This window comes from Zingiber officinale, chromosome 9B (genome assembly GCF_018446385.1).
Source record: "Zingiber officinale cultivar Zhangliang chromosome 9B, Zo_v1.1, whole genome shotgun sequence".
Lineage (NCBI taxonomy): Eukaryota > Viridiplantae > Streptophyta > Magnoliopsida > Zingiberales > Zingiberaceae > Zingiber > Zingiber officinale.
The window spans coordinates 23,111,862-23,125,509 of record NC_056003.1 but is presented as its reverse complement, the minus strand read 5'-3'; the positions used below and the strand labels follow the sequence as shown (position 1 = coordinate 23,125,509).

The 13,648-nt window shown below is 41.0% G+C and overlaps 2 protein-coding genes across 2 annotated transcripts; both read right to left on the bottom strand.

Moving 5' to 3' along the window:
• Window positions 1-4,718: 4,718 nt before the first annotated feature.
• LOC122025331 lies at window positions 4,719-7,950 on the bottom strand. The gene is made up of 6 exons (XM_042584120.1): window positions 7,264-7,950; window positions 6,371-6,554; window positions 6,205-6,285; window positions 5,650-5,757; window positions 5,302-5,571; window positions 4,719-4,978 (listed from the first exon to the last, which is right to left on the bottom strand). The coding sequence occupies exons 1-6, from the start codon at window positions 7,740-7,742 to the stop codon at window positions 4,859-4,861; spliced, it is 1,242 nt and encodes a 413-aa protein (XP_042440054.1). The 5' UTR covers window positions 7,743-7,950; the 3' UTR covers window positions 4,719-4,858.
• A 162-nt stretch (window positions 7,951-8,112) lies between these two features.
• Window positions 8,113-11,167, bottom strand: LOC122022881. Its single transcript, XM_042580992.1, has 6 exons — window positions 10,689-11,167; window positions 9,497-9,683; window positions 9,332-9,409; window positions 8,780-8,887; window positions 8,577-8,699; window positions 8,113-8,232 (listed from the first exon to the last, which is right to left on the bottom strand). Exons 1-6 carry the CDS (start codon window positions 11,165-11,167, stop codon window positions 8,113-8,115), a joined length of 1,095 nt encoding a protein of 364 aa, XP_042436926.1.
• Window positions 11,168-13,648: the final 2,481 nt, after the last annotated feature.

Here is a 13,648-nt window from a genome sequence, read left to right as displayed (position 1 = left end):
TGTCTCATCTCAATTTCTTCTTGGAGAACTTTTTCTCTGATAAAATGATAGTGCACTTCAACATGTTTAGTTCTTGCATGAAAGATCGGATTTTCCGCCAAACGAATTGCCGATTGATTGTCACAATATATTGGAACTGCATAATCAACTGGTTGATGTAGGTTATTTAATAGTTGAATCAACCATGTGCTTGTTAGGACAGATGATCGCGGCTAGAGAGGGGGGTGTGAATAGCCGCCCCAAATTCTTCGTTTCTTTCTACAATTAGGGTTAGCGCAGTGGAAATAAAACGAATAGAAACGAAAAAGGAGAAGCAAACCTCAACACGAAGATGTAACAAGGTTCGGAGATGATACTCCTACTCCTCGGCGTGTCCGTAAGGTGGACGAGCCCTATCAATCCGTCGGTGGATGAGTCCCCGGAGAACCGGCTAATAAATACTCCTTGTGGGTGGAGAAACCTCGCCACAAGAACTTACAATAGCAAGAAGGAAATACAAAGAAGAGCAAGAACAAAATATACAATGAATGTACAAATACTCGCTTGCCTTCTCGTCGACTGAAGTCCCGGATGAAGCACCAACTTCACGGACGAATGCCAACAAGCAACTCAGTCAAAGAAGCTCCCTCGAAGCTTCGGAGCTCAGCAAAGCTCAAGCACAGCTTTCAGAAGAACAGCAGCTCGAGCAGCAAGAAGAAGAAGAGCGAAAAAAAAGAAGTAGCGAGGAACCCCTCGATCTCCTTTTATAACCTTTGATATCCTGAGCCAACCTGCGAACCTGCAAGGCAAAAAGACCAGAACACAGAAGCCCAAAATAGCCTAGCCGTTGAGTCACAACGGCTAGGCCTGGACCGATCAGGCTCCACCCTGATCAGTCCAGAGTGCTGCTGATCGGTCATGGGGACCGATCAGAGCTTCCTCTGATCGGTCCAGGGACCGATCAGCAGGCATGTCCCTGCCTTTTTCTCCCGAACTTCTTGCCTCTGATTGTTGTTTCCTGATCGGTCTGCAGACCGATCAGATAACACTCAGTAGGCTACTGTTTGGTTACTGATCGGTCACCAGATCGATCCAGATACCCAGTGTATCACTGGATCGATCCACTGATCGATCCAGAGCTTGGTTTTTGCCCAAACCAAGTCCCAACCCTTCCAAACCAACATCCGGTCAATCTTGACCTGTTGGTACATCATGCTTAGCATCCGGTCACTCCCTTGACCTACTAAGACTCCCCACCAAGTGTCCGGTCAATCCCTTTGACCAACTTGGACTTTTCTCTTCGTGTCAAGTATCCGGTCACTCCCTTGACCTACTTGACCTTCTCAACACCAGATGTCCGATCACCCTTGATTCATCTGGATTTTCCCTTGCCCGGCTTTACTCATCAGGACTTTCACCTAGCTTCACTCACTAGGGTTTTCACCTGGCTTCACTCACCAGGATTTCCAATCTGCCCGGCTTCACTCACCAGGACTTTCCAACTGCTTGGCTTCACTCACCAGGACTTTCCAACTGCCTGGCTTCACTCACCAGGACTTTCCCACTGCCTGGCTTCACTCACCAGGACTTTCACCTAGCTTCACTCACTAGGGTTTATCCGTCTGCCTGGCTTCACTCACCAGGACTTTCCACATCCGGTCCAGAGAACGAGCTACCGAGCCCTCTCTGACCACAGTCCGGAGAACGAGCTACCGAGCCCTCTCCGACTTCCCATGTGCCAAGCTTCCATACTTGGATTTCTCCGTGCCAAGTCTCCATACTTGGACTTTTCCCGTGACAAGCTCCCTGCTTGGACTTTTCCCGTGCCAAGCTCCCTGCTTGGACTTTTCCGAGTCAGGTCAACTCACCTCGGGTCAACCAGGTCAACCTTGACCACGGGTTGCACCCACAATCTCCCAAGCTTGTTCTCGTCAAACATCAAAATACAACTCGAGTCTGGTCAACCAGGTCAACCTTGACCTAAGGTTGCACCAACAATCTCCCATCATGTTCTCGTCAAACATCAAAATACAACTTGAGTCATGTCAACTCGAGTCGGGTCAACCAGGTCAACCTTGACCTAAGGTTGCACCAACAGTGCTTTCTTGAGCTGCCATTGCTGCTGCTCGATACTCAGCTTCAGTGCTTGATAATGATACAGTTGGTTGTCTCTTGCTGCACCAAGAAATTGCTCAAGAACCAAGCTTAAATAAGTAACCAGTTGTTGACCTTCTGGTGTCATGATCTCCTGCATAGTCAGCATCACAGTAACCAACTAACTTACAGTCTCCAATTCTTTTATACACAAGACCATAATCAATTGTGCTCTTCACATATCTTAGTATTCGTCGAACTGCTTCCAAATGAGGCTTCATTGGATTTTGCATGTACCGACTTATTACACTAACTAGCTGTGTCAGTCTGGACATCTCACTCTCGATCTCTGAGATCCATGTCCCCCTCTCAGCGGCTACATGCTCCAGGTTTTGCAGCTCCGAGCTCTTCTTGGAGACTTCTTCTTTGAGAGTCACAATTGCAGCCTCAAGCTGCAAAATTTCAATTGCGATTTCGTAATTCCGTTGCTCAACCTGTTCCCTGGCTTGATCCCTAGCCTTCGAGGCGGCGTCAATTTGCTTCATACGCTCCTCGGAGATCTCATGCGCTCGCTTGATAACGCCATAGGTCACGGAGGGAAGACCGGTGTACTTCTGGGAAGTCGGTAGACCACCGGAGGCGGAGAAGTTCTTGTACCCACTGACCTTGCTGGAGATCTTGCCGATGCCGGAAAGGAGCATCTGCGCGGCAGTCTCCATCTCGGACCATAGCGAGTCCTTGTGCTTCATGGACTTGTCTCTGAGTCGGATCGCATCGGCGAGCTCCGCTGCGGTGCGTTCGGCGGATCGCGATGCCTCGTCCCTTTCGCGGAGGGCCTCGTCGCGCCTCCTGACGGCCTCGTCCCTTTCGCGGAGCGCATCATCGCGCTGACGGATTGCGTCATGAGCCATGGACTTGAGGCGGCTGAAGGTGCCCTCGGCGGCCTTCCTGGCGCTGCGTTCCTTCTCGAGCTCGGCGAGGATGTCGCGGATGCGCTGCTCCGAGGCCGAGGAAGAACTGGCGGAGGAAGAAGGGAGGACAATAGGGAGGGGATCATCGTCGCCCTCGACGTCGCTGAGGACCGCGGATTGTCATCTTCGTAGGCCATCAAAGCTTCAGCATCCCAATCATCTTCGCTATTCTCTTTAGAATTGGAAGTAGCCGTGTTGCTTTGAACGAACCTTTTCTTGGACCAACAATCTTTTGCCATGTGGCCCACCTTCCCACAATTGTAGCACTCGCCAGAAAATTTTTTACGATCACCATAATTCTTCGAGGCTCCCCCTGGACGAGAGCCTCTATTCCCATGATAGCTTTTTTCCTTTGTCACCATCCTTTTTAGATCCACCAGTGTGCCGTTTGAAGTTGCCTTTATTTTTGTTGGTTTAGAGCGCTTCTTCTTCATCTTTTAGTGAGAGTCCTCCAATTTGCTTAGCCATAGCTTCTTGACCTGCAAGTAAATTTTCAAATTCAAGAAGCGATGGCTGTGTTGGCCATCCTTGTATAGCAGCAATAAATCCTCGATATTCTGGCCTCAAACCATGAATAATTATTCTTTTTATCCTTGCTTCCCCAATAGGAGCTGATGGATCTAGCTCTGAAATTTCGCGACATATCAACTTCACCTTGTGGAAGTATTGGGCAATCGTCTTGTCACATTGCGCTATTGACAATAGTTCGTTCTCCAGAAGTTGCAATCTTGTATCATTCTTCTTTGAAAAAAGTGTAGCAAAGATATCCCACACTTCCTTTGGTGTTTTGGCATCTCGGATGTGCTCCAACATTTCTTCTTCAATTGTGATCTTTAAGGCAAACATTGCTTTACCTGCCTTAATCTTCCATTTTCGCAAAATGCCATTGACGTCTTCTGCCGGCTGCGTAGTTTCACTACCACCAACAACCTCCCAAAGATCTTGACCTTGTAGGTAAGACTCCATGCATGTTGCCCACGTGTTGTAGTTTTTGTTGTTGAGCTTCTTGATATCTCCTACTACTTGAAGGTCCCCCATCACGTCGAAAAGCTTTGATTATACCAAACAAGTTTGATTAAAAAAAACTTGTAAAGCATAAAACTCCTCACAATCTAAGATAGCTCCACCAAGAATAATCCCTGATTAACTTGGCTCTGATACCAATTGTTGAAAATTGGACCAACAAACAAGTTAATAAATTACTTGTCTTACACTAACAATAACAACACTACAACACCTTTTTTGTGGATCACTCACAATTCTAAGACAAAGAAAAAAAACAAAAAAACTTTGACTCACAAATTGATACTTGATTAATGAATGAAACTAAATACAAGGTAGAATATTTATAGTACTCTTCATACAATCTGAACCGTTCAATTAAATTAAATCCTAGCCATTGAAATTCTAATTCTTATCCATGAAATAAGAAAAACACTCTTGACCACCCATTTAATTTTATCTTTTACCAAGTCGTCATCTTTATCTATTAGAAAAATAAATAATTAAATAGTAAATCTTATCTATAACTCTTATCTTTTATTGGATAAATTTTATCCTTTATTTAAGTTGGAGTTGATATTTAAGGAAAAGGGTGAACAAGGCATCCTTGCCCATATTGTTCAATAAAAACCTCAGTCGGAGAAAAGAAGGCTCAATTCAGAGATCAATGAGTTGCAGAGGTTCAAAAAGATAGTGATCACCCAAAGAAACACAAGAACAATTTACATCCGCTCAGAGAGAAACCAGTCATGGAAGCACGAAATTACAATAAACATAGAGATAAAAGTTTTGCCCACACCTTGTACAAAAACTCACTTTTCCTTGCACTTTTCTCCCTCGACACCACCGTTCTTGCCCAAAAAGTGGTTCCAAATAAGTTTCACAGCATCCTGGACGGTGGTCAACACAGAGCTAGGCTCGAAGTTCTCATCCTGCAGAACAAAAACCCAGAATTAGAAAAGGAATTCTTAAAAAAGTGAAGAAGCTATTCAGTAAACAGATAGCCAAACCTAAAGAAAATAATATATGTTAAATTGATTTCCAACTCTTTTAGATTGATGACTAAATCCATTCAAATAGACCAATTTATATCGCTGAATTTGAAAAGAAAAAGCCACAAACAAATCTCTTATACAAAATGTAATACAAATAAAGAATAGCAAAAGGAAGCAGAACATATATAAATTGGTTGCTTGCGCTTAAAAGTATTTAGCAAAGTGCAAGATAAGAGATTAGTAAAAGAATTAGGACTCACCCTCAATTGTCGAGACACTCCCAGAAACTTGAAAAACAATTCATTAGAAACATCTCCAAATGATGTTTTGAGATGAATCCGATCAGCATATCTAAAATTAATCCGCATGTTCTGGTTCTTAAAATTCTTGAACTTAAGATGGCAAACATCAATGATGCTGAAAGTGCCATCAATAGAGTCCTTCCCAAGCGACCATCGTAGTCCACCTTTCACATTTGGGTCTATAACCGCATTGGAAACCAACCTCTTTATGCCATCTTTTCCTACATCCTGAAAAAGGATCACACATATCAGCTGGAGTATATAAAGGATAGTGTGGTATGAACTCCAAGAGAATGAAAAACTCACATCCAGAGTTTTCGAAACTTCCGTACTATACAACATCAATCTCAGATCAAGATCCTTAGAGACGCATGATATGTCTACAACCAGATGACGTAATTTGTTTTGTTCGATCTGAAGAATGAATGACGGTAAATATTAGTTCCAATTCCAAAGATAGATGACATTTAAACTTTTTCAGCATGTCAATTACTTACAAAGTACCAGCCAAAATCAAATCATTTAGCTAATGACTAATTGTTAAGCTAGAAGCCTAGAACAGAGAGATGTAGTAGATGCATCATAACAAAAAAAGAAAATTAAAGTTGATTAGAAGTAGTCTATATTTAGTATCTCATCGAAGAAAATGATTGAATAAAATCAATATGTAAAATAGGTGAAAAAGTTGTTAGTCGCTAAACGACTTGCTACTTGCCACCTTACTATGAATCTATGATACATGTCACCAAATTTTTTCAGAGAATGATTAAATCATGCCATTTGAAATTTTTTTGATGATCATAATAGGACAAGATGAAGAGTGATCAACGATCTACAATTAACTAATTGAAGAAATTTTACCTTATATATCTCAAGGCCACCACCTTCAGCAACTTTGCATTTGCATGTAATTACTGAGCCAGCTTGAGTCTTGTTAAACAACTAGATATGGTAAATAAAAGTTATGTTTATTTCGGAGGAATTTCATTAGTAGTACATAATAGTTGGGGGCATGCATGTAGTTTACCTTGATGTTATAACGTTCGCTCTGGGAATCAAAATCAAAACCAAGCTTTGCCATCTCCAACTGTTCAAATTCTTGAATGTGTTCATTTGGTAAACTAGTGCTGAAGGACTTGCTTACTTTCCCTCTAATATCCGATTCAGAATATGCAACTCTCCTCACAGATTCAAGACAACTTGAAGGTTCTCTGCTTCATCAAAAAGCCCAAATGTTCACATAGTGATGCATGATTGAACCATTAACAAGATTTATAAATAAGAATACATCACTCAATTATTATCAATAGTACGATTGATGTTTGTTGAATTGGCTGTACATACCCCCCCAAAAATACAAGACTAATAGACACATTCTCCATGAAACTGATCTCATATGAGTTAAGGTTTTTAACCCTGACTTAATCAGCACAAGACTAATCAATTTTGTTTTGCAAACATTAATTTAATAATGCTTTGGAGGAAATAAATTATATCAATAAACATCTAAAGAAAAAAAAATGTCAATTTATTATCTATATTTTCATTTTTCCACTCATAATTTAGAATATAATATACTGTAATTTGAAAATTGAAAAGCAAAAAAAAAAAAAAATCCCTACTCTGTCGTATTTGCCTATTTAATTGCTTTAAAGTCTCATAGCGATCACTTCTTAAAAAAGCTCGAAAGAAGAAGACTTCATTCCTCATATGTAGGTAGGTATATTTGAAAGAGTTCCTGTCCCTTATCATGTCTTGATAATGCATGATGTTGGATAAAACGAATGAAACCTCTAAACAATTGGGATCAAACTGAAACATTACATAAGGTAAGGGGCAAAATGAACTATTTTCTAAATTTTATACCAAAAAGTCGAACAAAATCAAAGAAAATAATAATAATAATAATAAGTTGCGTACCCGCGAAAGAAAACTTTGCCGATCCTGGCGACGAACGAGATCTTGATCCGGGGCGCCAGTTCGCTCCTCGCGCTGACGAGGGAAGAAAGCAGATCACGCTCGATCCCTGTGACAATCGCCGCCCACGGCGGCGGCTCCTCCTCCGATTCCACCGAAGGTGGATCGCCAGCAATAGTAAGCACCAGAGGCCTGTAGCCTTCCCGCCGCTCCACGGCTTCGCAAGGATACGGCTCCAGCCGGAAATTATCAGGATGGGGACAACCGCCGGCGATGCACCAAAGGGAGGTGGATTGAGCCGCGTAGGCGATGTCGATCATCGCGGAACTCTGGTGGGAGGGAGGCCTCCTCCCCCGAGGGCGGGAAGGCCCGTCGAGGGCGAGGGATTGGTCGAAGCGGCGGGAGAGGGAGGCCGGCGGTGGGGCGGGAGCGGAGGTGTTTCCGGTGGAGGAGTGGCGCTTGTGAGGAGGGATGTATGCCATGCCGATGATCTCACAACAAGCCCTCACTCAGTTCGCCGATCCAAAACGCAGTGGAATAGAAAGCCAAGGAGCGATCGATGTTTAAACCCTAAGCTCACACTTTACTAAATCTATATTTACAATAGTCAATTTCTATCGTTGTCGCACACTCAATCACACTTTGTGTTAATGTCCTAACACTTCTTGTTAACGGACTAAATAAATTACCCAACAATATATCTTAAACAGTCGCTCGGCCAGATTTGCAATCAGAAAAAATTCCTCCCACTCTTTAATTATTCGATGGTCGACAAGAAACAGACCTCATAATTTGTCTCCTTTTATAAACATTGAGAGATAGAAGTTTTGCCCACACCTCGTGCAAAAGCTCTCACTTTTCCTTGCACTTTTCTCCCTCAACCCCAACGTTCTTGCCCAAAAAGTGGTTCCAAATAAGTTTCACAGCATCCTGGACGGCGGCCGACACAGAGCTAGGCTCAAAGTTGTCACCCTGCGGAACAAAATATTAGATTTACAAAAGGAATTCTTGAAAGTGAAAAGGAAAAGCTACAATAAATCTCTTATACAAAATGTAATACAAATAAAGGCTAAAGAAATGAAACAGTACATATAGAAAATGAGTTACTTGCACTTAAAAGTATTTAGTAAGGTGGAAGATGAGAGATTTGTAAAAGAATTATGACTCACAGACAACTGTTTAGATACTCCCGGGAACTTGAAAACCACTTCATTAGCAACTTCTCCGAGAGATATTTTGTGACGAAACCGATCAGCATATCTAAAATTAATCCTCATGTTCTGGCTCTTAAAATTCTTGCACTTAACATGCCAAACCTTAGTGATGCTGCAAGTGCCATCGACAGAGTCCTTCCCGAGCGACCATCGTAGTCCACCTTTCGCATTTGGGTCTATAATTGCATCGGAAATTAACCTCTTTATGACATCTATTCCTGCATCCTGAAAAAGTATCACACATATCACCTGGAGAGTATCTAAAAGATAGTGTGGTATGAACTCTTAGAGAATGAAAGACTCACATCCAGAGTTTTCGAAACTTCCATACTATACAGCATCAATCTCAGATCATGATCCTTAGAGACGCATGATACGTCTACAACCAAATGACGTAATCTATTTTGTTCGATCTGAAGAGTGAATAATGGTAAATATTAGTTCCAATTCCAAAGATAGATGACATTTTAACTTTGTCAGCATGCCAAATACTTATACAAAGTATCAGCCAAAATCAAATCATTTAGCTAATTACTAATTGTTAAGTTAGAAGCCTAGAACAGAGACATGTACAAGATGCATGCATCATAACAAATAATTAAAGCCCATTACAAGTAGTCTATATTTAGTATCTCATCAAAGAAAATGATAGATAACATAAAATCAGTACGCAAAATAGGCAAAAAAAAGAAAAGAAGTTAGTCTCTAAACAACTTGTTACTTCCCAATTTACTATGATATAGGTCAACAAATATTTTCTGAGAATGATTTAATCATGGAAGAAATTTTGATGATCATAATAGGACAGGGTGAAGAGTGATCAACTATCAACCATTAATTAATTGAAGAAATTTTACCTTGTATATCTCAAGGCCGCCACCTTCAGCAACTTTGCATTTGCATGTAATCACTGAGCCACCCAGAGTCTTGTTAAACTAATAGATATGGTAAACAATAGTTATGTTTATTTCCAAGGAATTTCATTAGTAGTAGAGGATAGTTGGGGCATGCATATAGTTTACCTTGATGATATAACATTCCTTCTGGGAATATAAATCAAAACCAAGCTTTGCCATCTCTGACTGTTCAAATTCTTGAACGTGTTCATTTTGTAAATTAGTGTTGAAGAACATGCGTACTTTCCCTCTAGTATCGGATTCAGAATATGCAGCTCTCCTTACAGATTCAAGACAACTTGAAGGTTCTCTCCTTCATCAAAAAAAAAGAATTATAAGTGCAGTGGACTTCATTTGCCCAATTCTTCACATAGTGATGCATGATTGAATCATTAACAAAATTTTTAATCAAGAATACATTACTCAATGATTCACGTTTGTTGAATGGGCTATACATACTCCAAAAAAATACAAGCCTATAGACATATTTTCCTTAAAACTGATCTCAAATGTGTTAAGATATTTTACCCTGTCTAAATCAGAACAAGACTAATCAATTTTCATGAACAAACATCAATCTAATAATGCTTTGGAGGAAATAAATTACATTAATAAAATTTAGAAAAATATGTCATTTTATTATATATTTTTTCTTTCCACTCATAATTTAGAATATAATATACTGTAATTTAAAAAGCAAAAAAAAATCATCTCTCCTCTATCATATTTGGCTATTTAATTATTTAATCTTATTTGCTAAACTTTTCTACTCTCTTCAAACTTATCCTTTTGGAACAATTTAAAGTCTAATCCTATCTTTGGGATGGGATGAGAGGAAGTTCATTAATAGGTAAGGAAGGGAGAGAAAGGGAGGATAACTTTCTTGTACCCTAAATCAGGAAGTAAGGAAATAGGTCATTTGAGAGATAAGGGAGGGTAAAAGTTCCTCTTTCCTCCCTTCATCTCATTCCCTCACCTCCTTCTCAAACAAGATTAAAAGTTACCTTCTTTTTACATATATTTTCCTTACTTCTTCCCAAATAGACCGTTCTTACCTCCTCCCACATAGACAGCTAGTGTGATCACTTTTTAAACAGGCTCGAACAAAGAAAAGTTTCCTCGTATGTAGGTTGTATATTTGAAAGAATTCCTTTCCTTTATCATGCCTTGATAATGCAAGATGTTGGATAAAACAAATGAAACTTCTAAACTATTGGGGTCAAATTGAACAAATTAATAAAGAAGGGGGCAAAATGAACAATTCTCTAAATTCGAATAATAATAATAATAATAATAATAATAATAATAAGTTGCATACCCGAGAAAGGAAACTCTGCCGATCCTGGCGACGAAGGAGATCTTGATCCGGGGCGCCAATTCGCTCCTCGCTCTGATGAGGGAAGAAAGCAGATCACGCTCGATCCTTGTGACAATCGTAGCCCACGGCGGCGGTTCGTCCTCCGATTCCACCGAATGTGGATCACCAGCAATAGTAAGCATTAGAGGCCTGTAGCCTTGCTGCCGCTCCACGACGTCGCAAGGATACGGCTCCAGCCGGAAATCATCGGGATGGGGACAGCCTCCAGCGATGCACCAGAGGGAGGCGGATTGAGCCGCGTAGGCGATGTCAATCTTATCGATACGCTGGTGGGAAGGAGGCTTCCTCCCCCGAGGGTGGGAGGGCCCGTCGAGGACTAAGGATTGGCCGAAGCGGCGGGATAGGGAGGCCGGCGGCGGGGCGGGAGCGGAGGTGTTTCCGGTGGCGGAGTGGCGCTTGTGAGGAGGGATGTATGCCATGCCGATGATCTCACAACAAGCCCTCACTCAGTTCGCCGATCAAAAACGCAGGGGAATAGAAGGCGAAGGACCGATCGATGTTTAAATCCTAAGCTCACACTTTACTAAATTTATATATAAAAAGTCAATTTTTATCGTGCTCAAACATCTGGATAAGCACAGATTAAACAAGGCGACGATTCGGCTGAGAAGCAGAGCATGTTGGAACTCTAAATCGAATTGCTTTGGTTCCAGCAACACCGTCCCCGAGGCCGGCGCTTCGAAAGATTCAATTATCATGGTCCGCCGCCGCCTCCGAGGCGTCTATCGGTTGTGTGGCCAGAGGTAAGGGCCAGCTACACCATACCCACTACCTTCACGTTTTCGGGGAGCCCTCGGCGGCTCCGTTCGCATCGCCCGATTGTGCGTAATGTTGCCTCCCTGACTGAGTTACTGTCGCCGGCGGGTTAGACTCTGCCGGAGTCAGCGTGCTTGACTAGCCACGGTTCTGCTCGCGGAATTCAAAATTATTCTCCCTGATTTCAAAATTTCTTTATATATATATATATATATATATATATATATATATATATATATATATATATATATATATATATAATTCTCATTTCTCACCGCCGCATTGGGACGCGACCCGCTCGAGAGCGGTTCGGGAGTCATCGTACTGGACGGGGATGCGCGCGGTGCTCCGGGGCACGACGGCAGTGGACTGATGGCAGAGGCGGAGGAGAATATACAGATGCCGCCTCCGTGAAAATTGAGTATGATCGGGACCTCGCCGCCGACGGAGGCCGCAGGGGGGGGGGGGGCGGGGGGGGGGGCGGGGGGGGGAGATAGATGTGAGCGGAGACGTTATTAGATATTAAGAATTTAATTATAAAACTCATTTTTAGATATTAAGAATGTAATTATTAAGGAGCCATTTATTGAGGATTTAATTATCCAAGAATCTTTTTCCACACTATATATGCAAGCATTTTAATTAATTAAGCGTATATTTATCAAAAACTATATGCAACGGATTAAAGAATAAAAATATTTTTTAAAAACAAAATTTAAATAAATATTCAAATTTATTGCATTCATGCTTGTTTATTCGGAGGTATGGATTGCGGGCAATGAACTTGAGGCTGATGGCTTACCATCGTCTCCGACTCCTGCCATAGCGGTGGCCTCATCAACCACGCCAAGGAGCAGATATGCGAGAGCAGTAAGCACAGGGAACATGCTGAAGAGAGTTCTGGCTCCGGCTTTGCCTTCAGATCCTTCTTGAAGCAAGCTGTGCAGGAAGCATTCGAGTCCCGCGGTAACCACACCTTCCCCATGAAGGTCGACACCTCATAGGCAGTGACGACGAGCAAGAGTACCGGAATCCCGGCGGAGAGGGTCAAGTAAACATGGCTAAGGTCAATATTAGTTGGTACATGAGTGTCATTTAGCGCAATTGATATCTACATGCAGTGAGGAGCTAAGGGGTTAAGGGACAGTGCAATTGATATCTACATGCAGTGAGGAGCTAAGGGGTTAAGGGACAGTGCTAAGAGCATCTGTATCAGATACCCTATTTAAATATTTTATCTTAAATTTTAGATAAGGTAGCTAAAAAATCTTTACATCAGCTATCCTATCCATTCCCTAAATTATATATTTATGAACAGTACTTCTCTAAATTTAGGGAATCATTCCCTAAATATTATAGAGGAGAGAGAAGAAATAGGGAAGCTGATATATGATGTTTTGAAAAGTGGATATCTAAATTTAATAAAGTAATTTTTTTACCCTAAATTATACATTTTGGATAAGGAAACTGGTGTGGATGCTCTAAGATCTTGATTCAAGACAACACTAATTTAATTAATAAAATATAAAAATATAAAATCTTATAAATATAATAGTTCAAGAAATATAATAGTTTAATTTTTTTATAGTTTATTTTAATGCTCATTAACATAAATCTTCAACTAGTGAAGTGAAAAGTCCACATCGTTGAAGTAGGATTTGAGAGTAAATATAACTTTAGATGTTAGAGAGGGTTGAAGTATATTTTTTTTTTTTTTTAGTAATCTAGGTATTCAGATCTTTACAATTCTGATTATTTTTGAGGTGAACGACCCTCTCTCCTAAGTAGCCTATAAAGTAAATTTAGTAATGCTTATGGTAAAATATATCTAGTAGTCGACCTTCATAGTTACCTGTCCCTCATTATTGAACCTCATAAGCTAGTTAAATTGTTTTACCAAACATTATGTGCCACTTTGCATGGTCGCTACGCCAATATGATTTGTCAATTAATTTTACAAGACATTGTGCCGCCTTTTAAGTTGCTCCACCAATTAATAGTCTTTTTGCATGATCTATAGTTAGGGCATCTCCAATAGTTAGAGTTTTATAAATTTTTTTTTTATGATCTCAATATGCCACATCATGTCATATCAATATTTTAAAAACCTATTGAAACATCTCCAATAGTTAGAGCTTTAAATG

Coding starts and splice junctions, on each gene's coding strand:
- LOC122025331 (XM_042584120.1), bottom strand. CDS start 7,742: ATGGCATACATCCCTCCTCACAAGCGCCACTCCTCCACCGGAAACACC. Junction 6,555..7,263: donor GGCAAAGTTTTCTTTCGCGG/GTACGCAACTTA, acceptor TTGATGAAGCAG/AGAACCTTCAAGTTGTCTTG. Junction 4,979..5,301: donor GAGTGTCTCGACAATTGAGG/GTGAGTCCTAAT, acceptor TTTGTTCTGCAG/GATGAGAACTTCGAGCCTAG.
- LOC122022881 (XM_042580992.1), bottom strand. CDS start 11,167: ATGGCATACATCCCTCCTCACAAGCGCCACTCCGCCACCGGAAACACC. Junction 9,410..9,496: donor AGGAATGTTATATCATCAAG/GTAAACTATATG, acceptor CATATCTATTAG/TTTAACAAGACTCTGGGTGG. Junction 8,888..9,331: donor GCGGCCTTGAGATATACAAG/GTAAAATTTCTT, acceptor TTCACTCTTCAG/ATCGAACAAAATAGATTACG.